The following is a 25,270-nucleotide window of genomic DNA, read 5'->3' as shown; positions in this document are numbered from 1 at the left end:
TTTTACACATGAAGTTTTCAATTGTATAATACATTTATAACCAGCTTTCAAAACATAACTTTGTAGCTTGGCCTCCTTTACTATTCAAGACTCCCTCCTAAACTAACCTACCTCCGTCACTCAGAGAAGTGATTGTGTTTGCGTCAAACATATTCACTAGAGTGGAATGGTTGGCTAAAGCAAATCTGGATCAATATATTCCAGGCAGCAGTGTGAACAAGCTAAATTGCTTGTGTGCTAGAAAACAGCGGAGAGCCCATGTAACTCCTCTAAAGTACTGCATTTCTATCAACAAATAACAGAAGAGGAACAAACGCTAGGTTAAATGCATCTACAGAATATTAACTAGTAGGTAAAACTGATTCCCCATATCGATATTTGCTGCTGTCCCAGACAAATGAGTGAGATTGCCAGAAGATAACCGCTGTGCAATAACAAGGCACCAACACTGGATTGTTTTTGAAGTGAGAGTAGGAGTGAGGGTGAGCAGGACATAAAGAGGGAGGAAATAAAAACAGATGGGCAAATCAGTCTACACAAAATAATCACTTCATCGATATCCTTTCAACGAGACAATCAATACTTCCCGCAGGGACTTAGTAACCAAGTGTAACATCAATCAATGCTCAATGTAATTGCTAACATTAGTACTCGCAACCATGCAAGTTGAAGACATTTAGAAACATTTATTCAGAGGAAGTAATTAACTGTTGCTATGGTTCAGCTCCAAGTATCTTGAACAAGAAACAGAGATTCTATAATTCTCAAACAGCTGAAAAAAAACATAGCACTTGCAGTACAAACTGTAGCCATAGAACTATATCCCAGCAAAGTGTCAGAGCTTTCTGGAGGAGGGGGAGGGGAGTGGAAAGTGAGAAAGTGGAGGGATGAAAAGCACAGCAAACCGCAATGATATGAACTGCAGACTGATGTCCTTGGGCCTCGAGTGAAGTTTAGCCAAGTTTGTTGTAAGACAAGAGGCTAAGACAGAGAGACAAAGACTGCAGCAGCCGAACTTAAAGGCTTCTTCTTTTATTCCTGTCTTAGTTTCACTTTCTCTTTGCTAGCATGTGTCTTCTACAGCAGCCTCTAGAGTACACAATGTACAAAGCAATTACAATTTCAAAACATTACAACACTACATCCCTCCCTTTCTTAGTAAATAAGAGACATAGCATGTTTCAATGGCTTGTTTCTAAAAATGTAAATAAATTTGAACAGAAATAGTTCGTTTCATAATGAAGTCACTTAAGTATGGTGGGCATTTTCTCTCACAAGCAGGATATCGTCTGACATCAGATATAGTTTCATTTGACTCATGTTCTTCAATTGAGGGGTCGATGTCAGAATAAGATTCAATGCTTGCGAGTGGTGTTTTCAGCACTTTGAAGACTGATGTGTTTCTTGTGATGATTTGTGAAATGTGCTTAGCAGTGATCATTGATCCTTTTGCATTGGTCACAAATGGTTGGATGTCACAAGGAGTTGTCTGCTTTCCAAAATGACCATGTTTCACAAGTACTTTCTCTCCTGGCTTCAGCGAGTGGTGTTTTCAGCGCTTTGAAGACTGACGTGTTTCTTGCGATGATTTGTGAACTGCGCTTAGCAGTGATCATTGATCCTTTTGCATTGGTCACAAATGGTTGGATGTCATAAGGAGTTGTCTGCTTTCCAAAATGACCATGCTTCACAAGTACTTTCTCTCCTGGCTTCAGCAGTGTAGCTCTAAATTTCATCTTTTACTCTGCATGTACTTTCATTGGATCTTTCTGTTCTCCATCACGTTCGCATACGTGTTGATCATTAGCTCTGCAGCGTAGCTCAGGTAGACTTGTGCACATAGGATGTGCAAAGATGAGTGCAGCTGGAGGTTTTCTAGTAGTTGAGTGAGGCGTCACTTTGTAATTACAAAGGAAGTGATGTAGCTCTTGCTTCCATGACTTATTTTCAGCTGTAGCTGTATATATCACTTTTTTCCCCCAAGGTTCACATAAATCTCTCAACTTCACCATTAGCTCTTGGCTAACATGGTGTGATTTTTCTGAGTGAGCCCTAGGTAGTTTGCAAATTTACTGAACTCATCGTTGTTGAATTGGGGGTGGGGGAGGGGGGCGGGTGCGGGTATTGTCACTTCTTACCGTGTGCGGTGCTAACCACTGCACCGCCCACTGTGTCTGCATCAACCCTCTCCTTTGCGAAGACTGAGACAAAAACCTCATTCAGAACCCTGCCCCCATCTTCTGCATCCATGCATAAGTTCCCTTGTACATCTCTGATAGGCCCCACCCTTGCTTATCCTCTTGCTCTTAATGTACTGATAAAACATCTTCGGGTATACCACGCAAATGTAAAACTCAAAAGCAATTCCCAGGGTCAACATGCTTTAATTTTGAGTTGATTGTTTTGTCCCGTAGATAAAGGATAGATCATACACTCTTCAAATTTTTGTTTATCCCAAAGTGGAAGTGTTTTGTATCCCAGTAAATCTGCTCCCATTGATTGGGACCCCATCTACAAACATTCACTCCCTCCACCACCGACACAGTGGCAGCAGTATGTACCATCTACAAGATGCACTGCAGCAACACACCAAGGCTCCTTAGACAGCACCTTCCAAACGCACGACCTCTACCAACTAGAAAGACAAGGGCAACAAATGCATGGGAACATCACCACCTGCAAGTTCCCCTCCCAAGTCACACACCATCTTGACTTGGAACTATATCGCCGTTCCTTCACTGTCGCTGGGTCAAATCCTGGAACTCCCTTCCTAACAGCACTGTGGGTGTGCCTACCTCACATGGACTGCAGCGGTTCAAGAAGGCAGCTCACGGCCACCTTCTCAAGGGCAATTAGGGATGGGCAATAAAATGCTGGCCTGGCCAGTGACGCCCACATCCCATGAATGAATAAAAAAAATCAGAAAGGACATATGGGCAGCATAGTGGCACAGTGGTTAGCACCGCAGCCTCACAGCTCCAGCGACCTGGGTTTGATTCTGGGTACTACCTGTGCGGAGTTTGCAAGTTCTCCCTGTGACCGCGTGGGTTTTCGCCGGGTGCTCCAGTCTCCTCCCACAGCCAAAGACTTGCAGGTTGATAGGTAAATTGGCCATTATAAATTGCCTCTAGTATAGGTAGGTGGTGGGGGAATTGAGGGAAGGTGGGGATGTGGTAGGAATATGGGATTAATGTAGGATTCGGTGGGCCGAAGGGCCTGTTTCAGTGCTGTATCTCTAAATAAATAAATATCCTAGAATCATAAAATGGTTACAGTACAGAACATACCACTCAGCATATCGTGTCCATGTTGGCTCTCTGCAAAAGCAACTCAGCTAGTCCCACCACCCGCCCCTTTCCCCATGGCCCTGCAAATTCTCTTTCTTCAGTTGCTTATCTGATAAATTCCCTTATGAAAGCCATGATTGAACCTGCCTCCAGCACACTTGCAGGCAGTGCATTCCAGACCCTAACCACTCACTGCATAAAAACATTTTCCCTCATGTTGCCATTGTTTTGTATGCCATTCGCCTTAAATTGGTGTCCGAGTGTTTAACATGGTTGTCTTTAAGTGACTTGACATCACTATGCAAAATAATTTAAAGCCATTTTCAGTTCGTGTAAGTACACATGCAGCACAGCTCGAGTCCAGCAGCCAGAGAGTCAGGTGCTGGACTGCGCACTTGTCTGCATACTCACATCTGGACTCATGGTGCCTTTTCCCTCATCTTCGTAACCATGGGGCACTTTAGCCATGGCAGAAGCTGCTGACAAGTCAAGATGCCAAAAAGCTCTCCAAAGGATTATTCATTTTTTGGTTGCCATTGACATTTATCTTTAAATTGTTTTCACTTTAAAATTAACTAGAATGCAATTTAGCAGTAATTAATGAGTAATGAGTAATTAATGGCCACATAGTGAAGGCACCCCTCGGCAGCAGCCATCATACTATGATTGAATTTTACATTCAGTTTGAGGCAGAGCAGAGTGGATCTAAGACCAGTATTTTAAACTTAAATCTTGGGAAAGCAGAGCTAGCAAAAGTGAACTGGCAAAGTAGGTTAAGGGATAGGCCAATAGAGATTCAGTGGCAGACATTTAAGGGGATATTTCAGAATACACAGAATAGATACATTCCAATGAGAAAGAAAAATTTCAGAGGGAGGTCCCACCATCCGTGGTTAACTAAAAAAGTTAAAGATATTATTTAACTTAAAGAAAAAGCATATAATTGTTCAAAGATGGGTGGCAGGTCAGAGGATTGGACAGAATATAAGAAACAGCAAAGAATGACTAAAAGATTGATAAGGAGGAAAAAAATTAGAATACAAGAGAAAGCTGGCTAGAAATATAAAAACAGATAGTAAGAGTTTCTCTCGAGATTTAAAAAAGAGTTAACAAGGTGAGCACTGGTCCAACAGAAAGAGAGTCTGGGGAGTTAATAAGGGAAAATAAAGAGATGGCAGAAGAACTGAACAGGTATTTTGCATCAGTCTTCACATTGTGGATACAAGTAACATCCCAGAAATAGCTGTAAATCAGGAAATGGAAGGGAAGGAGGAACTCAAGAAAGTTACAATCACCAGGGGAGTGGTACTGAGCAAATTGTTAGAGCTGCGGGCTGACAAGTCCCTGAGCCTGATGGACTTCATCCTGGGGTGTTAAAAGAAGTGGCTAGTGAGAAAGTTGATGCATTGGTTTTAATTTTCCAAAATTCCCTAGATTCAGGGACAGAAAGCAGGAAACTACAGGCCAGTTAACTTAACATCTGTCATAGGGAAAATGTTAGAAGCTACTATTAAAGACGTTAAAGCAGGGCACTTAGAAAATTCAAGGTAATCAGGCAGAGTCAACATGGTTTTGTGAAAGGGAAATCATGTTTAACCAATTTATTGGAGTTCTTTAAAGAAATAACATGCTGTGGACAAAGGGGAACGGCGGATGTATTGTACTTAATTTTCAGAATGCATTTGATGAGGTGCCACATCGAAGGTTATTGCAGAAAATGAAACCTCATGGTGTAGGGGGTAACATTTTGGCACGGATAGAAGATTGGCTAGCTAACAGGAAACAGAGTAAGCAAAGATGAGTCATTTTCTGGTTTGCAAGATGTAACGAGTGGTGTGTCACAGGGATCAGTGCTGGGGCCTCAACTTTTTACAATTTATATAAATGACTTGGATGAAAGGACCGAAGGTATGGTTGCAAAATATATTGATTACACAAAGATTGGTCGGAAAATAAGTTGTGAAGAGGACATAAAGAGGCTACAAAGGGATATAGATAGGTTAAATGAGTGGGCAAAGATCTGGTAAGTGGAGTATAATGTGGGAAAATGTGAAATTGTCCATTTTGGCAGGACGAATAAAAAAGCATATTATCTAAAATGGTGAGAGATTGCAGAGTTCCGAAATAGCAGAGGGGATCTGGGTGTCCTAGTGCATGAATCGCAAAAAGTTAGTATGCAGGTACAGCAAGTAATTAGGAAAGCTAATAGAATTTTATCAATTATTGCAAGGGGAATCAAATACATAAGTAGGGAGGTATGCTTCAGTTATACAGGGCATTGGTGAGACCACATCTGGAGTACTGTGTACAGTATTGGTCTCCTTATTTATGGAAGGATGTAAATGCATTGGAAGCAGTTCAGAGAAGGTTTACTAGACTAATACCTGGAATGGGCGGGTTGTCTTATGAGGAAAGGTTGGACAGACTAGGCTTGTATTCACTGGAATTTAGAAAAGAGGCGACTTGATTGAAAAATAAGATTCTAAGGAGTCTTGGCAGGGTGGATGTGGAAAGGATGTTTCCTCTTGTGGGAGAATCCTGAACTAGGGGTCACTGTTTAAAAATAAATGGGTGACCCCTTAAGACAGAACTGAGGAAAAAAAAATTCTCTCAGAGGGTCTTGAGTCTTTGGAACTCTCTTCCTCAAAAGGCAGTGGAAGCAGAGTCTTTGAATATTTTTAAGGCAGAGGTAGATAGATTCTTGATAAGCAAGGGGTGAAAGGTTATTGGGGGTAAATGGGACTGTGGAGTTGGGATTACAATCCGATCAGCCATGATCCTGTTGAATGGTGGAGCAGGCTTGAGGGGCCGAGAGACCTTCCCCTGCTCCTAATTCAATTGTTCGTATTTTGCTCTCTCACCATTCGTGTCATGGCGGAGGCCATCTGAATGACCTTAGGTCAGAGGATTGAGTGCGAGATGCACTTAGCATTTGAGGCCAGACTTGCATCGGTTCTAAATCATTTACAACTAGTTTAGGCCGTAAAACAAAAATCAGTACCAGGTTAATAAAAATATTATTTATCAAAAGTTAAAGATCAGCTGCTGTTCAAAACCTTCCTAAAAACAATTATTTTTGGAAATTTAGTGGAGAATATACCACCACTCCTCAACAATGTTTTGTTCAAAACCTTTAGTTTGGTTGACAAATATTTTCAAATATTATACACTGAGATACCAGTAACATCCCTTATGATAATTTAGTGCAAAATTGTGCAAGCAGGAAGTTTTACATGGATTACTCTCATGCATCCTCTCACACACAATTGTCTGGGTAATTACATCCAGGATTATAAATGATCACAAACTGCAACTTGCTGCATTACTTGATTAGTCACTGGCAAAAATTACACTGCAAAGAAAGAGCAGCAAATGAGAAATAAAAACAGAACAGACTGCAAATACACAGGATGTCCATCAGCATCCATAAAGTGAACAGATAGATCAATATTTAGGTGTTGATGTTGATCTATCAGAACTGGATAAACAATATTAGTTTTTACCACAAGTACAGGTCAATAAAATTCAATAGTTCGTGCCCAGTTCTCAAAATGGACACTGTAACTCTGAATTATAAGCCATTTAGTAACAGATTATCAGCATTAGTTTCCTCACTTTCAGAACATTCACCTCTGCATATGTGAGATAGGAAGACATATATGAAGACACTCCCTTCTGCTTCTTGGAAGACTCCCAACATAGCTGCATTAGCTAATTTTCCAACACGATACAAGTGTTTCAAAATTTGCAATAAAACCTTTAAAATAAATTGCTTCATTGTTAATTTGGCTTAGTAGTTGCACTTTTGCCTCTGAATCAGGTGGTGGTAGTTCAAACTTCAACACAGGACTTAAAACATACAATCTGGACTAACACTTCAGTGCAACGCGGAACAAAACTACTGTCTTACAAATGAGACTATGAACTGTAGCTCCATTTACCTATTCCAGTGGGCACTGAAGATCCAGTGGCACTATTCGAAAGGGACATGAGTAGTCCTTTCAGTATCCCAGCCAACATTTATCTTACTTTCAGTATCCCAGCCAACAGTTATCTCTCAATCAACATGACCTAAACAGAATAACTGGTGATCGTTTATTTCATTGTTATTGTGGGACCTTGCTATGCACAGACTGACTGCTAGGTTTGCCTGCATAACCAGAGTGATTAGACTTCAACAGCAATTAATAGGTTGCAAAACACTTGGAATGTCCCAAGGGCATGAAGAGTATTACATAACTATCAGTAGTACTTCCTTTCAACCACTATTTTCTGTTTCTTTTCCTCCCACAGATGCAATCAATCCCCCATCATATTTAAAGAAAGTGGCAAGATGATCTGGACTGCAGAGTGGGCAGTGTTTCTGAAGTAAGAAGGAAGCATAATTCAAATAGGTGTCGTTAGGAGCTTAACTTATGTGGTACATCATTTTTAACAAAATTCAGTAAGGTACTCAACTGAACAAAAAAATTATTTTTTAATTCGTTCTTGGGATGCGAGCGTCACTGGCAAGACCAGCATTTATTGCCCATTCCAAATTGTCTTTGAGAAGGTAGTGAGCGACCTTACCTAATCTTACCTAAAATTGACTGTTGGGAAATATCAAATCTACCTTAAGATCCAGCAGTAACTAAAGCACATCAGTTTGCACTTATAAATTCATAAAATCCACAGCTCAAAATAACTTTTGGATGCAAACGTGGGTGTACCACTTAAAGTTCTTTTGCTGGCCAACCAACTGGTGCAAAAATACCATACAAATTTTACATTGGATAGACCAAATGTTACTGCAATTTCAACGCTAGTCTTAAATGTGCTCCAAAGGCAGCTCTGGCAAACCAATCTTTTTGGTAGCCAACTTCCATCATTTAATGCCCAATGATAGCAAACAATTATCACTCTGACCAGAATACCTAAATCATCTTCAAATGCCACACACCATGGGGTACATTTATAAGACAACTGACAAGACAAAACATACTATTTTGTCCTTGTACAGGACCTCAGTCAGACCTCAGTTAGAATGTGTCCAGCTTTGGTCATCTCACATGATGGGCAATTTTGAGGCTTTAGAAGTTGCAGAGGACGGCCACTAGAATAATTCCCAGTTCAAAGCATTGCAATTTTCAAGAGTTGGGGCCCTACACTTTAGAGAAACATTAAATCAAGATTTAGAAGATGATAAACGGAATAAATTGTCTTCAAGTTGACAGTTTGACCCAAAAGATTAGGGAGGACCAGGGGCCACAATTTTAAGTTGTATAAGGCCAGAACTAGGTTAAATATCAGGAGGTGGTTCTTTTCCCACAAAATAGTGGGCCTAGATAGTCAACTCAAGCAGTGGACACCAATTTGTTGAATTCCATCAGGCGAGAGCTGGACCTGTTTCTGGCTGGGGTGAAAAATTATCTCTTACAAAAGATAGAGACTGCACAGGATTATCAGGGCTAGAGTGATCTCCTGGACTAGTTTCAACTACCTAAAGGGGTTAGATAGAAATTTCCATTGTTTCCCCACATTCCCCCCGCCCCCCACAAAACTGGCCTGGGTGTTTAAGTTTTTTTGCCTCTCCTGGGTGATCACATGGTTTTTGGGTCGGATGGAGAGTGCCTACATTGTGATACATGAGGTACCACAATTGTGTGGAACAGGCTGAATGGACCAGATGGTATTTATACTTTTAAACAAAAGAAAACTTAAGACATGCTGTACATTAGCTGAAGTAAAATGGACTTCTGCCAATTGTCCCTAGTGAACAGGCCAATAACATTCTAGGCATTGCTGTACAATGTGTTACACAATATCATTAAGGAAGATTTTTGGTACTACCAGGCTGAAGAATTATTCAAAATTAAAGTTATGAATATTCAATAGCAGAACCAATAGCTGTCAGAGACACAGGAAATTCCCAAAATATGCTTTATAAAAAGCCTACACAAGTAGCGTATCTGCATGTGAAGAATGAAATGTACAGGTCAATATATGAATGCACACAATCATTGTGATAAAAAAATTTACCAATTTTTGTGTGGAGAACCAGTGTTAATTTTGAGCAATACAAAAAATCCAGTTATAGATTTATAAATCCCAGGAGGTGAGGGGGAGGAAGAGAAAATATTTCATAATTGGATAATATTCCACTTAAAAGAATTTGGTATAAAAACTAAGTTGATCTTCTGGAGTCGCAGGGAGGCTGGAAGGGAAGAATATTCAGATGTGAATCAAACTGATTCCTTTCTGATCTACATTGATGAACTCAATGGGTAAAGAGCATAACAATCACTGTACTGTAATTTTTCCGGTATGCCCTGTGACAGTCAATCAGTTTAATTTTTATAATTTTATCATAGATTAGTGGAATTTACTCTGTAGGTCAAGATCAGCAGATATTCCTTAAAGTTTGACTAACTAGTGAGATGGATAAATGAATGCATATTGGAATTGGAAAAGGGGAGGGACCATCTGTTCATCTACCACTGCTACTTCACCTTGCCCACTAAGCCAAACCTCACCCTTGGGCTGTCCCAACCATCGCCACCCCACCCCACCCCCAACTACCCCCGCCTCCCACCCTTTACCCTCTAAACCCTGAACCTCAACTCTCTAGTTTCACTCTCATCTCTCTTTGTACCCTCTCCACAATCACCTCCTGTTTTATTGACTCCATTCCCACTGAACTGCTGACCATCCAACTTTCCTTTATGGCCCACATGCCATAATAACATTGTCATTAGTTTCCTCTCATCTGCCCCACCATTTCAAACCACTATCACCCTCAACTGCTTGCAAATACAGCCCCAGTTCCAACTACTCATTCTTTTCCAAAGTCCCTGAATGTGTCATCACGTCCCAAATCTATGACCATCTCTGCAATCAGTTTCCCCTCTCCCACACCACTGAATCAGCCAAACTGAAGTAATAAATGACATTCTATGATCGGGGTATATTTTCCCTCCTTGACATTTCTGCAGCCCTTGACACAGTCAACAAGGTCAATGCATCGCTTCCGCTGCCCAGCTCAGTGGAGAGTGATTCCAGTCATAACTATCCAGTTATAGCCAGAGCATGTCCAACAATGGCACCTCTTCCATTTCTCACACTACTATTTCCAGAGTCCCCAAAAGGAACCATTCTTGGCCTCACCACCTGCATGTTACCCCTTGATTGCGGCATGCACACAAATCATAATTGTAAGAATAAAAGAATAAATCATAGTGGGTGAAGATAATTGCAACAGTTTACCAGTAAGGATACTGTTTAGATGTTAGGTGTTGTAATGAGATTATGGAGGATTGGTATTCTAGAGCAGGTCAAATGAAATAAAGGACCTTCTTCATCCAAAACCATCTTGATTTCTTGAAATCACAAGAAAAAAAAGGAGAAACAGAACGAGTCCCACAGACGGTAATCCAGCCAGTATACAGGGCCGGACATGTTTCCAATGGTTACACCAATTTCTATACCCATCTCCATGAGGTTAGTCTTCCCCTTCTGTTGTTGCTGTGTGAATTTATGAAGTGCTAAAATGTTGATACCAGCTCGCACAACATGCACAGTCCAAAAGGAGACAAGCAAAGTCTTTAGTGAAGTGTTTACTTGAGAAAAGAACAAAGATAAGGATTTAATTAGCACTTGCTGTTTATACAGTGATTAAAATACAAAAAGAAACCATTGGTATACTATTATTCACTGAAATGTGTGAGCATTTATTTAGCTGCAATAACTTTGACACAAAAAAGTATTTCCTCCTATAAATATAAACATGTATTACTCAACTTCAGTCTTTGCCTCAATGAAGGATTGTGTTTTTTGCAAACACACTGAACTTTTGGTGTACTAAGTATTGACAATGGATCCAGAGATTAAGAGAAACATTCCAAGGTGCTTTCAGAGGCACAAGGAAAAACTATATATGTACACACACACACATAGGTTTTTCTTCCTCCTCTTACAAATGCATATGGTTGCATTAACAATTTGTAAAAATTAGATGCATTATCCTCCATCAGGTAGGTTTTCAAATTGGGATTTCACAAAGGGATCGCAGGAAGTCACTGACTTCCAAGCAGGTAATTCTGTTTTTGTATACCAATTGTGTGCAAACCACAGCCTCCAAACTCTAGAGGAGTATGATAATGTTACTATGACAGACGCTTAGGACTGGGAACTTAATATTACTGGCGAGAACATTTTCAGGAAATGGACAGGGGAAAAAAATGTGGGATGGGCTGACCCTATTAATAAAGAATTCCAGCACAGCATTAGAACATAACAATGTTCTTGGCATTCGCAACAAGACAAAATCCATATGGATACAATTAAGGAATAAGGCGGCAAATGGTACGTATTACAGACCAGCGAACAGTGGAGATGAGATAGTAGGAGATTTGTTGAAGGTTCAGAGAGATGTGCAAGAATACAGATCAGTAATTTATTAAGCGATTTTACCTATCCTAATATAGATTGGAATAAAGGTGATGCACATGGTCAAAATGGGGAACAATTTTCACAATACATTCATGATGGGAGCCTGAGCGCAGTCTTAGATAGGACAATTTCAGGGCAGGGAACAGGAGGCAGAAAATTAGCAAGTGACTCTGAAAGACAGAAGAAGCAAAGGTTAAAAAGTGTGCAGCACAGGAATTTGGCAGTGTTAAAGGGTATTTATTTAAATGCACGTAGTATAGTAAATAAAGTCGATGAGCTGAGGGCACAGATAGACACATGGTAACATAATATCGTTGCTATAATGGAAACTTGGCTTAAAGAGGGGCAAGAATGGCAACTCAACATCCCTGGATATCGAGTTTTCAGGCGGGATAGAGAGGGAGATAAAAAAGGAGGGGCTGTAGCATTATTAGTTAAGGAATCAATAACAGCTTTGAGAAGGGATGATATGCTAAATAAACCATCAAATGAGGTCATATGGGTAGAGCTCAGAAATAAAAAAGGGGAAGCTATGCTACTAGGAGTGTACTATAGACCCCCAAATAGTGAGAGGGAGGTAGAAGAACAAATATGTAGGCAAATTTCTGAGTGTAAAAACTATAGGGCAATAATAGTTGGGACTTCAACTGGGATATAAACAGTGTGAAGGGCACAGAGGGGACAAAATTCTTGAACTGCATTCAAGAGAACTTTTTTAGCCAGCACGTAACAAGCCCAACGAGAGGGGGCGCAATTCCAGATTTAGTCTTTGGTAATGAAGCTGAGCAAGTGGATGAAGTAACGGTGGGTGAGCATTTTGGAGAAAGTGACCATAATACAGTAAGTTTCAGCATAATCATGAAAAAGGAAAAGATAAAACAGGAGTAAAAGTTCTAAATTGGGGGAAGGCAAATTTTAAGAAACTGAAAGGTGGCTTGGTGAAAGTGGACTGGATACAGCTCTCTTGAAGGAAAATCAGTGGCAAGCCAGTGGGAGGCATTCAAAAGCGGGATATTACGGGCACAGTGGAGGCATGTCCCCACTAAGATAAAGGGTGGTACTGCCAAATCTAGAGCCCCCTGGTTATCTAGAAGCTAACAGGGTAAGTTAAAGCAGAAAAAGAAAGCTTATGACAGTCACAAAAATCTTAATACTTCAGAAAGCCTAGAGGAGTATAGAAAGTGCAGGGGTGAAGTAAAAAAGGAAATTAGAAAAGCAAAGAGAGGACATGAAAAATTATTGGCAAGTAAAATCAAGGAAAACCCGAAAATGTTTTATCAGTACATTAAGAGCAAGAGGGTAACTAAGGAAAGGGTAAGGCCTATCAGAGATGTACAAGGGAACTTATGCGTGGATGCAGAAGATGGGGACAGGGTTCTTAATGAGTTTTTTGTCTCTGTCTTCACAAAAGAGAGGGTTGATGCAGACATTGTAGTTAAAGAGGAGAAGTGTGAAATATTAGATATGATGAGCATAATGAGAGAGGAAGTACTAGAGGGTCTGACATCCTTGAAAATGGATAAATCGCCAGGGCCAGATGGATTGCATCCCAGGTTGTTAAAGGACACCAGGGAGGAAATAGTGGATGCACTGAGGATCTTTTTTTTAAGAGATACAGCACTGAAACAGGCCCTTCGGCCCAGCGAATCTGTGCCGACCATCAACCACCCATTTATACTAATCCTACACTAATCCCATATCCCGACCACATCCCCACCTGTCCCTATATATTTCCCTACCACCTACCTATACTAGGGGCAATTTATAATGGCCAATTTACCAGCAAGTCTTTGGCATGTGGGAGGAAACCGGAGCACCCCGGAGGAAACCCATGCAGACACAGGGAGAACCTGCAAACTCCACACAGGCAGTACCCAGAATTGAACCTAGGTCGCTGGAGCTGTGAGGCTGCGGTGCTAACCACTGCGCCACTGTGCCGCCTTCTTCAAATCCTCACTAGATATGGGAGAGGTACCAGACGATTGGAGATCTGAGAATGTTGTTTCTTTCTTTCTTCTTTAGCCTCCTTGTCTCGAGAGACAATGGGTAAGCGCCTAGAGGTGGTCAGTGGATTGTGAAGCAGCGCCTGGAGTGGCTATAAAGGCCAATTCTAGAGTGACAAACTCTTCCACAGGTGCTACAGATAAAATTGATTGTTGGAGTTGTTACACAGTTGGCTCTCTCCTTGCGCTTCTGTCTTTTTTCCTGCCAACTGCTAAGTCTCTTTGACTCGCCACACTTTAGCCCCGCCTTTATGGCTGCCCGCGATGGCGATCACTGGCAACTGACTCCCATGACTTGTGATCAATGTCACAGGACTTCATGTCGCGTTTGCAGACGTCTTTAAAGCAGAGACATGGACGGCCGGTGGGTCTGATACCAGTGACGAGCTTGCTGTACAAAGTGTCCTTGGGGATCCTGCCATCTTCCATGCGGCTCACATGGCCAAGCCATCTCAAGTGCCGCTGGCTCAGTTGGGTGTATATGCTGGGGATGTTGTCCACGTTGTACCATTGTTTAAAAATGGTACGAGGGATAGGCCAAATAATTATAGGCCAGTCAGTCTGACCTCAGTGGTAGGTAAATTGTTAGAATCTATTCTGAGGGACAGGATAAGCTACCACTTAGAAAGGCACAGATTAATCAGGGATAGTCAGCATGGATTTGTTAAGGGAAGGTCATGTCTTACTAACTTAATTGAGTTTTTTGAGTAAGTAAAAAGGAGGATTAGTTTAGTTTAGTTTAGAGATACAGCACTGAAACAGGCCCTTCGGCCCACTGCGTCTGTGCCGACCATCAACCACCCATTTATACTAATCCTACACTAATCCCACATCCCTACCACATCCCCACTTGTCCCTATATTTCCCTACCACATACCTATACTGGGGACAATTTATAATGGTCAATTAACCTATCAACCAGCAAGTCGTTGGCATGTGGGAGGAAACCGGAGCACCCGGAGAAAACCCACGCAGACACAGGGAGAACTTGCAAACTCCACATAGGTAGTACCCAGAATTGAACCCGGGTCGCTGGAGCTGTGAGGCTGCGGTGCTAACCCCACTGCGCCACTGTGCCGCCCAATGTGGGTAGTGCAGTTTATGTGGTCTACCTGGACTTTAGTAAGGCATTTGACAAGGTCCCACATGGCAGACTGGTCAGTAAAATGAAAGCCCATGGGATACAGGGGAAGGTGGCAGGTTGGATCCAGAATTGGCTCAGGGACAGGAAACAAAGGGTAGTAGTCGACGGATGTTTTTGTGAATGGAAAGCTGTTCCAGTGGCGTTCCACAGGGTCCCTTGCTGTTTGTGTATATATTAATGGTTTGGACTTAAATGTGGGAGGCATGATTCGGAAATTTGCTGATGACACAAAAATTGGCCGTGTAGTTGATAGTGAAGAGGACAGCCATAGACTCCAGAATGATATCAATGGTTTGGTTGAGTAGGCGGAAAAGTGGCAAATGGAATTCAATCCAGATAAATGTGTGGTAATGCATTTGGGGAGGGTAAATAAAGCGAGGGAATACACAATAAACAGGAGGATATTGAGAGAGGTCGAAGAAGTGAGAGACCTTGCAGTGTATGTCCACAGGTTCCTGAAGATGGCAGGACAGGTGGAAAGAGTGGTGAAGGAGGCACATGGAATGCTTTCCTTTACTGGCCGAGGTATAGAATTCAAAGCAGAGATGTAATGCTGGAACTGTATAAGACGCTGATTAGGCCACAGCTGGAGTATTGCATACAGTTCTGGTCACATTACAGGAAGGACATAATTGCTCTGGAGACAGGACAGAGGAGATTTACAAGAATGTTGCCAGCGTTCGAAAGTTGCAGCTATGAGGAAAGATTGGATAGGCTTAGGTTGTTTTCCTTAGCACATAGGAGGCTGAGGGGTGACTTAATTAAGGTGTACAAAATTACGAGGGGCCTAGATAGAGTAGACAGGAAGGATCTGTTTCCCCTAGCAGAGAGATCAATTACCAGGGGGCACAGATTTAAGGTGATTGGTAGAAGGATTCAAGGAGACATGAGGAAAAGCTTTTTCTCCCAGAGGGTGGTAATTCACTGCCAGGATCGGTGGTGGAGGCAGAAACCCTTAATTCTTTTAAAAGATACCTGGACATGCACCTGAGGTACTGTAACCTGCTAGGCTACGGACCAGGTGCTGGAAGGTGGGATTAGATTGGATGGCTAGATTTTTCAGCCGGCATGGACACAACAGGCTGAATGGCCTCCTTCTGTGCCGAAATTTTTCTATAGTTCTATGACTGTTACCTGGATCTGTAGGTTTCTAGTCCAATTATAAAAAAGCATTGCTTGCTTTAGATCTGGGAAATGTAGCGAACCAGAAACAATTGGGAAACAAAAACTACAACATAGTTAGGCTCAACATTATGCTCGAAAAGAATGCTGAAAAGTCAAACATAATGGTGATGGACAAGAAATGGGCAATATTCAGGAAGATGAAAAAAGATCCAAATGAACAGGATCACGGAGCAATAGTCAGCAACCTTGCAAATATGAATAGTACATTAAAATGGCATACTGCAATTGGTGACAATTAAAGCTCACTCCTTGAAATTAATCCCTCACACTAAAACTGAACATAATGAGGCATTATCTAATACAAACATTAAGAACAAAGTTATTATTAATGGTACTTAAAAAAATAAGCTCTCAATTTGACCAAAGACAGAATGCTCCAAATGACAAGAGTCTAAATTGTCATGCAAGTCCTCTCTGGCAACTCTCTCTTCATATATTATCTAAAATATGCATTTGGGATTTTTCAAGCTTTCGCCTCTTCCCCTACAATTCTCTGAACTCAAAACAAAATCTACTGAGATTCAGTTGCAATATTGAACTTGCATATCATTTACCCAGATATGAATGATAGTTTTGAACAGGTTCTAATAGCATCACCCATTGATGACAGATGTTTCACAGAATGAAAAGTTTCAAATTACTAAAGCAGTAAAGATTTAACAGAGTGATCACAGGCTTAGAGCACTCCATTACAAAATGATTTTGTTTCATCTATATTAGAATAGCATTTTTTCTTACAATCTCATTCGCACCAATTTTAGGCTTGAACAGAATGCCTCATGAACGATGAGCAAGACAGTGTTACTTTTATAGGCCAAGACAACAGTTTGCCATCTTTGGGACATTATTTCGACTTCTCTTATCAAAAGAAGAAAACATTCAAAATTGAATACATCAAATGCTGAAATGAAGCTTAGTTCCTTATATGAATGATAAAGCTTTCTCATGAGTGGAGATACAAATGATATCACAGTGCCTCAGTCTAGCATTACCAGTGATTCAGGCTGAGCCACACCAAAAATATCAGTGTTCAGTTCATAGTCCATAGATTATGAACCATTCAAGATTTGGAAGAGTGGTTCTGCACGATAAAAAATTACTTCTATGCTGATTTCAGCTGGGACAGCACAGGAGGTAGGCACAATAGGCGATTTCTGACTACAGCGTAGGAAAGGACAAAAGTTGGTCACTGTTCCTTCTCCTGATCACTATTCAAAGATCCCTGTGCAAAGCACATGTGTGGATGCCAGGTGATGCCAGAATTTGGCTGGAATGTGATCTCTGCTCTCACCCCTCCCCTTGAATAGGTCTCAAAAGCCAATATGTGCAGTCATACATGAAGATTCACCAGTTGAGAAGAGAGTGCCAGCCTTGACAAAACCAATGTCAGCAACAGGGGGCAGGAGGGGAAAAAAATACCAAGAAAAACTATGCACATGGCAAACCCTCCTAAAAACAAATCAAACCATGGTTAACCACTTCTTTTATTGATCATGACAGAAAAATATCTTTAAGAAAATAAACAGAGATCCCTGTCTTGATTTGAAGCAGTTCTCGGCTACTTTCTACCTGCTTCCACGAAAAAATCCACAGGCTGCACTTTAACTCAGGGACAAGATTCTCTATAAATAGTTACTAAAAGAAAAATCACACTTGTCATGCAGACCCCCACCTGCCAAGAATGAGGCATATTAATTTTGTCATATGAAGATTGATTTCAAACAGTTGCTGGAGTGAAGAAAGGACTTGTTTAAAAAAAAGGCTGCATTTGCTGACAACGCAGCCACTAGGTGGCGCTACACTGACACATGCGCAAATGCAGCCTGTTCAACCTAAACGTCACGGTCAGCGACATTCAGGCAGCTGCCAGGACTAAAGATGGCGCGGCTCAAATAATCACATAAAGGCAACGTAAACACATGGCAGCACACAATGGCCGGAGAGATTGGCTGGCTGGGGGATGGCTGGCGAGAGAGGGCAGGGGGGGTGGGGAACGGCCGGAGAGAGTGGGCAGGCGGAATGGCCGGAGAGGGAGGGCGAGAGGGCGGGCGGTGTGGGTGGTTGGGGGGGGGAGGGGAAATGGCCGGAGAGAGCGGGAGATCAGGGCTGGGGGGGGGGAATTGCCTGACAGAGCGAGAGATCGGGGGTGGAGGGGGGGGAAATTGCCGGAGAGAGCCGGCGGGGAGGCAGGAGAAGAGTGCACCCGCCACCACCAAGATCTTCGGCCGCTCTCTCCCGGCTTCCCCCCACTGTCTCCCACACCCCGTTTCTCCCCCACACCCCGCTCTCACCCCGCTTCTCCGCTTGCTCTCTCTCTCCATGTTACGCGATGACGTCATCTGGGCATGCGTGTACCAGTCCTGGCAATTTAGGTGATGACGTCCTCTGCGCATGCGCCAACCGGTCCTGGCAATGCGAAACGCAGCATCCGCGCAGAGACCAGGAGCCCGTTTGCGCATGTGCGCAAGTTGGCTCAATCGGATGACGTCCCCGCCGGCTGCGTTGTCAGGAATCACTTTGTTATTAAAAATCACCAGACACTTGGCTGGAAAAAAATTTGCATACTAACAGACAGTGCTTGGAGAGACAAAGGACTATTCCCTGGTCCACTTAACCCAAAATGGACTGTGATCACCATTGAAATTGAGGAAGCTGACATTCCAGGATGACTGCTAAGATGGAAGAATCCACAAACAGAAGTGGTCAAATATTTAGTCACATGACTAACCTGCTGGGCAACCTGGGGTTTTTTGAATTGTATCACAGGAAAAGACTCAGAAGGAGTTGAATCGGAAGCTGAAGCAAGGAAACCTCTCTCTCGCTTCCTCCAAAGCCACCGGACCCACGGAAGACACGTAAACCTCAAGAGAGAAAAGACTCTGACCTCGAAACAAGTTGAAGCATGCACTGGGGCCCCAACGAATTGCAAGATTTACCGGCAACCAAAGACTCCACATTGAACTTAAAGGGTTGTAACTATAAACCAGAGATTGCCTCAAACATTTCCCCTTTCTTCTTTTCTACTTTTTCTGTCTCTATCTGCGTGTGTTTATCGCATACGCATGCTAGCATGAATGCGTCGCATATTCATAGTTGTTAACCGGGTTAGAGTTTAAGATTAATAAACTTCTATCTTTCTTGTCTAAACTCTAAGAAAACCTGTCTGAATTGATTTCTTTGCCTTACAATTGGAAAGCGGTGAACAAGGACTCTCTAAGGAGGAGCTCAATTCCCAATCCAGCACTTGAGCACACAAATCAAGACTCACATTGCATTGCAGTAGTGAGGGAATGCTGCACTGTCAGAGGTGCCATCCTATGGATGAGACATTAAACCGAGATCCCGTCTGCCCTCTCAGATGGACGTAAAAGGTCCCATGGAACTATTTTGAACAAAAGCTGGGGGCTGGCGGGTGGGGGCGTGGGGGGGGTGGGGTTGGTGAGGTATCCCCCATCTGCTGGTCAATATTTATCCAATCAACAGCACAAAAACAGATTATCTGGTCATTATCATATTGCTGTTTTGGGAGCTTGCTGTGCACAAATTGGCTGCCTTGTTTCTTTGGGATATCTTGCAGTTGTGAAATACACTTGATAAATGGAAGTCATTGTTTTGCAGTGAATGAATTTTTTTTCAAAAAGTCTTTTTTTATTTCCATGTTAATGAAAATTGAATGTTTCACTTTAACTTCATGGAATGGAAGTGCCTAATTTCCCAGGGTTACATGGCTGCTATAGATGGTTTCCAACAATCTAGATTTACTGTCACAACTTTTTGAGATGAGTGATATTATACTTCAGATAGTGTTCTTAGTAATACTGAAAATACACAAATATACTGTTTGGTCAGAAACACCTAATTCCTCCTGAAAAGAACAAAAATCCACTGCAAAAAAAAAAGTTTCATTTCAAGGCCACTTTTCCAAAGCTTGTTGCTTGTAAACTTGGAGCAAGTAGGGTGACAGAGCCCCATTTTCACATTATTGTCATTCTTCATTGTAGTTTGAAATATTTATAGTAAGGAGCACCCAAAGTGAAATCAGTTGGGGTAATCTCAAACCATTTATGTGGGCTCCAGTTAGCGGCCCACAATACGAAGGGCCCATAATTTCACACTAAACTGGTAATCAAGCTCAGAGTAAAAAGGAAGACTAATGTGGAAAAAAAGAAAACATACCAATGCAGGGTGCTCGAAAGTTGGTGGTACCACATGCCTGAGGCTGCATAGCATCAATAACTCAATAAATAGCCAGAAATTGTGTTACAATTTATGATTTAAATACCTATGTATCCAGTATAAAATTTAAATAATTTTTCCAACAACTTTACACACACTCATGAAAATGTTCTAGCCAGTGCTCATTCCATCAGCTCCCTCTCTCACCAATATTTGAGATTACCTTCAGCTTCGCTCCAGTTAAAAGGTTTTACCTTTTGAATTTGGTTCAGCATTTTGTTTGCCAAAGAGCACCCCTTATTGTACGAACCCCCTTTAAAAATCCATTTGCAAACAGCAGGTAACAACCTTCTACTTACATTTATTACTTTAAAAAAAATATGCATTAGCTTTCAGAGAAACTGGCAATCTTTGACCAAATAAATATATTTAAATATATAAATGACATAAATCAATATCGATAATAGTTATTCTGGCACAGAATTAAACAAAAGTTTGTTTTTGAATGAAAGCAATAGTGAGGACAACGGTGTGAAGGTGATAAGAGGGCAAAAGATGGAAAAGGCAAAGGTCAGTTTCGAGGTGAAGGGCAGATTTACAGCAACCTGTTCAATGTAAATATCACTGGAGTAAAATAATTGTTAAACCGAAGTCAACCACAAGCAGTTTAGGGGTATGGCTGAATTAACAACCCAATATTTCTCAATGAATGTAAAAACCTTCAAGGAATAACAAAAAAAGGATTAATTTATGCAGCCTTGTCAGATAAAAGATTGAATAGAAACCTAAACAGTAAAACTGATGGTCAACTCCATTAATCACCCGGCTAAATCTCAATCTAGTAAAACAGTATTCTGCGTGTTCTCTACTAACTGATTTTAATCAGACAACCAGACAGAATGCACATCAGCTCTAGGCAGTGTTACAATGAAGGTGTGTTCTATCAAGGACTACGAAATGTTATGCATTTTAACAAGAGCATTAGTATGCTAGGCATGGGATTCTGCATAACTAGTTGTTTCAGGAGATTAAATCCCCACCAAGTAATCATTTTGAAAGCCAAAGTATTCACACAAGTCAATTCCGAATAAAATTTTCCACTAAACACTTAATTCCACTTAAACTACTTCCCATTTACATCAAATATAAAAGAATTTGGCATCAACCCTAATGTTTTTTTCCAATTAGTCAGTTTAAACACACAAATACTATTACATTCACCCTTAATCTGGACCTAGGAGCAACAGAATATAGGTAGCTAAGCTACTTTTGTGTTACAAACGTATTATGAAGTGCTTCAACTATACATGTTACCCAAGTACCAGAGTTTGAGACAAAACCTGCATTTAAAAATTATAATTACAGGGAGCTCTCCCAATGGCTCAGTTAGTATACAAACTACAAGATGTGGCAACAAGCTATGTTCATCATCAAGGTCTCAGGCTTAACCATTTGCTTGCGTGGAGCTCATTGATCTCAGCCAAGATAGTGGTGATCTATTATAATTGGCTTTCAAGAACAGAAAATAGCTTGATAATGCCAATGAACTGAACAGCATCTTTTTGATAGTGATATGTAAACAAGAAAAAAAGTTTGCTCCGAACAGAAAATGTATCTGTAACATATCTTTACTAGTCACTAAAGCAAGGTCATAAGTGAAATTATCTATTCCTTCCAAGTACCAAAGATATACTCAGATTTTAAGTTGAAACAAAAAGTGGCACTGTAGTGTCTACATTTTAATAACTTAAGCAATTTAATAGTTGCAATGCAGAATTGACAGTCATGAATTGGGCTTATTCCCCCCACCCCACAAAACAAGCTTTAAACAGTTTCAGTCCTGCACAAGTCTTAGCTTAAAATGTATTTTTTTTAAACACATCATGACCAAACATATATTGTCCTATGTTATGAAAAGGCTTCCTTTTTTTAATATTTTATTTTTCGAGGACTTGTGTTAAAACTGAAAAGATTCCATGGATGTTTTTTTTTAACCAAGTTCACCGACAGGACAAGATGTTGTTTGACAGCAACCTGTGCTGGAGGCAAAATGTGATTTGGGCTCAAAAAACAGCAGAACCCTTGTGACCTGGAGAAAAATGGTTACAGAGAAGCCACATGTCAAGGTTTGTGGATGTCAGGAGGTCGACTCTCTGTTTGGGGTTTGAACGTTGTTTTCAATTTGAGTTGTGGTGTGAACTGTTTGTCAGTTGGTAGTTTCTTGCCAAGGAAAATAGAAACCACCCAGCTCACCTCCTTCTCTACCTTTTTGAAGAAATCCTTCCAAGATTCACTGTGAAACAGCAAAAAAGTCCCCAGTGCCGTATAGCTCTTAGAACATAGCACATAAGAAATAGGAGCAGAAGTAGGCCATTCAGCCCCTCAAGCCCGCCCCACCATTCAATAAGATCATGGCTGATCTGTCCCAGGCCTCAACTCCTCTTTCAGGCCTGCTCCACATAACCCTCGACTCCCTGAGATTTCAAAAATCTATCTACCTCCTCCTTAAATACATTTAGTGATCTAGCCTCCACAACTCTCTGAGGTAGAGAATTCCAGAGATTCACCACCCTCTGAGAGAAGAAATTCCTTCGTATCTCAGTTTTAAATGTGTGACCACTTATTCTGTAACTATGTCCCCTAGTTCGAGATTCCCCCACCAGTGGAAACATATTCTCAACATCTACCCTGTCAATCCCCCTTAGAATCTTATATGTTTCAATAAGATCACCTCTCATTCTTCTAAACTTTAATGAATAAAGGCATAACCTGTTTAGCCATTCTTAATGAACCTTTTCTGAACTGCCTCCAATGCTAGTATATCCTTCCTTAAATACGGGGACCAAAACTGTATGCAGTACTCCAGTTGTGGCCTCACCAACACCCTGTACAGTTGTAACAAGACTTCCCTATTTTTAAACTCTGTGCAGGGGCGGCACAGTGGCGCAGTGGTTAGCACCGCAGCCTCACAGCTCCAGGGACCCGGGTTCGATTTATCGAAAGCCTTCTGAAAATTCAAATACACTACATCTACCAGTTCCCCTTTATCCACTCTGCTTGTTATATCCTCAAAGAACTCTAACAAATTTGTCAAATATGATTTCCCTTTCCTAAAACCATGTTGACTCTGTTTGATTGCATTATGTTTTTCTAAATGTCCTATTTCTTCCTTAATCATGGACTCTAGCATAGTTTCCTGCTTTCTGTCTCCCTCCTTTCTTGAATAGGGGCATCACATTAGCAGTTTTCCAATCCGCTGGTACACTACCGGAATCCAGTGAGTTTTGATATATTACGACCAATGCCTCCACTATCTCTGCAGCCACTTCTTTTAAAACCCTTGGATGCAGGTCATCAGGTTCTGGCGATTGTCTGCCTTTAGTCCCATCAGTTTGTCAAGCACCTTTTCCCTCGTGATAGAGATTGTTACAAGTTCCTCCCTCCCATTAACATCTTGCTCATCTATTATTGTTGGGATGTTTATAGTGTCCTCCACCATGAAGACCGATGCAAAATATTGGTTTAAACTATCTGCCGTTTCCCTGTTCCCTGTTATTAATTCCCCAGTCTCATCCTCTAAGAGTCCCCCACTTACTTTAGCTACTCTCTTCCTTTTTATATACCCGTAGAAGCTCTTACTGTTTGTTTTTATATTTCTTGCCAATTTACTCTCATAATCAATTTTCTCCCTCTTTATTAGTTTTTTAGTCATCCACTCTTGAGGAGCTGAAAAAAAATCCAGCGATTCAAGTGTATGATGGTAGAAAAACCTTGATGCCACATTTCTCCCAGAAAGCCAACTAGAATAATTGTCGACATCTCCAGAATCTACTGCTTCTGAAACAAACCCAGTGACCCATCTCCGTATACCCAGATGCCAGACCAAAAAAAAGGACAACTGACTTCTTTCCATATCTTCTTTTTCGTCAAGAATTAGCAAGCATTTGGCTAAAGTAGGTTTTTTTCCTCTTCTTTTCTAACAGACCTCAGCAGAGTGAATGTCTGTATTTTTTTCCTGTGTGTGTGCGTAATTGGGGAATTTTTAATAAAGGGAACTTTCTTACTTTGATCGGTGTGTTAATGCTTTGCTTCGGTACTGGTTAAGTCTTGTTTTATAACAAACTGATAATTTCATGTTAATTAAAGAAACCTGTATTTTATTCTGCAATAAAGAGAGTATATGATTGGCAGTATCGGTGATTGGGCAAACATTTAAATAAATGTTGTGACCTGTGGCGAAGTGAAACTAGAAAATACAGTGCGCTCCTCCCGCCTCAGTCGTAACACCTATTTTAAACAGAAAATACAAGTTTACTTCAGTGAACAAGGTGTAAATTACATGATCACGCAAGACAATACAATACAGGATAATCCGTCAAACTTGTCACACCGGGAAGATATGGAATGGAGGAGAAGAAAAGACGTTTCTTTTTAAGGATCGATGATTTCAATTGAACCATAAGATTCTACTGACTAAAATGCAGAACTTTTGCAAACATATTGTCCTCTCAATTCATTAGCAAAACAGTTGGCACAAGTATAAAGTAGAGAAACTCACTTTAATCTCACGCCAACTGTTTTAATAACATTAGCAAACTGAAGAAAACACACCCTGGTTACAAAACTCCAATTCACAAGGGAGTACCAGAAAAAAAGCTAGCATTCTAACACATCACTTCTCAAATTCATTATAGGGAAGGATATACTACACATTAATGTTGCTGATTGTACACAAAGATCATTTTACCCTGAAAATTTACAAAGGGAATTCCAGAAAAATATATTTTGGGCTATAAATTCTGTGACCAACAAAATAAACTGCATCCTCATACTGTAATTAGCAGAATACTACACAGATGTTAAATAGTTAAAGAGTACCTTTGAACAAACATAATACATTAAAATTTTTCAACTACATATGCATAGAATAATAGGTCTGACAAGGTGCTAATCAATTTGGAGGTCCTCAAACTTACAAGAATGAAATTTAACCAGGTTTGTAAAATTGAATTGCTGCTTTAAACTGTTAGGGTCTGAAGTTCTGTTAA

The 25,270-nt window shown here is 41.0% G+C and overlaps 1 protein-coding gene and 1 long non-coding RNA gene across 13 annotated transcripts in view; one reads left to right on the top strand and one right to left on the bottom strand.

The window, feature by feature from the left end:
- The window catches only part of LOC137375927 (rho GTPase-activating protein 26-like), a 225,176-nt gene that overhangs the window by 181,909 nt on the left and 17,997 nt on the right, over window positions 1-25,270 (bottom strand). The window contains exon 1 of one of the 12 annotated variants that reach the window (XM_068043641.1): window positions 7,229-7,294. The exons of the other annotated variants lie outside the window; for them this stretch is intronic. Within the exon in view, the coding sequence (XP_067899742.1) occupies window positions 7,229-7,277 (49 nt within the window). The 5' untranslated portion in view covers window positions 7,278-7,294. Of the gene's footprint in view, window positions 1-7,228; window positions 7,295-25,270 lie in introns of those variants that run through there. 12 annotated transcript variants of the gene reach the window in all.
- Window positions 5,107-24,291, top strand: LOC137375928 (uncharacterized). The gene is made up of 4 exons (XR_010976099.1): window positions 5,107-5,195; window positions 7,581-7,655; window positions 22,222-22,348; window positions 23,923-24,291. It is a non-coding gene; the product is annotated as an uncharacterized lncRNA (long non-coding RNA).

This window comes from Heterodontus francisci, chromosome 12 (genome assembly GCF_036365525.1).
Source record: "Heterodontus francisci isolate sHetFra1 chromosome 12, sHetFra1.hap1, whole genome shotgun sequence".
In the NCBI taxonomy this organism is placed as follows: Eukaryota; Metazoa; Chordata; class Chondrichthyes; order Heterodontiformes; family Heterodontidae; genus Heterodontus; species Heterodontus francisci.
The sequence above is the reverse complement of the archived record's forward strand: the minus strand, read 5'-3'. Positions and strand labels throughout refer to the sequence as shown.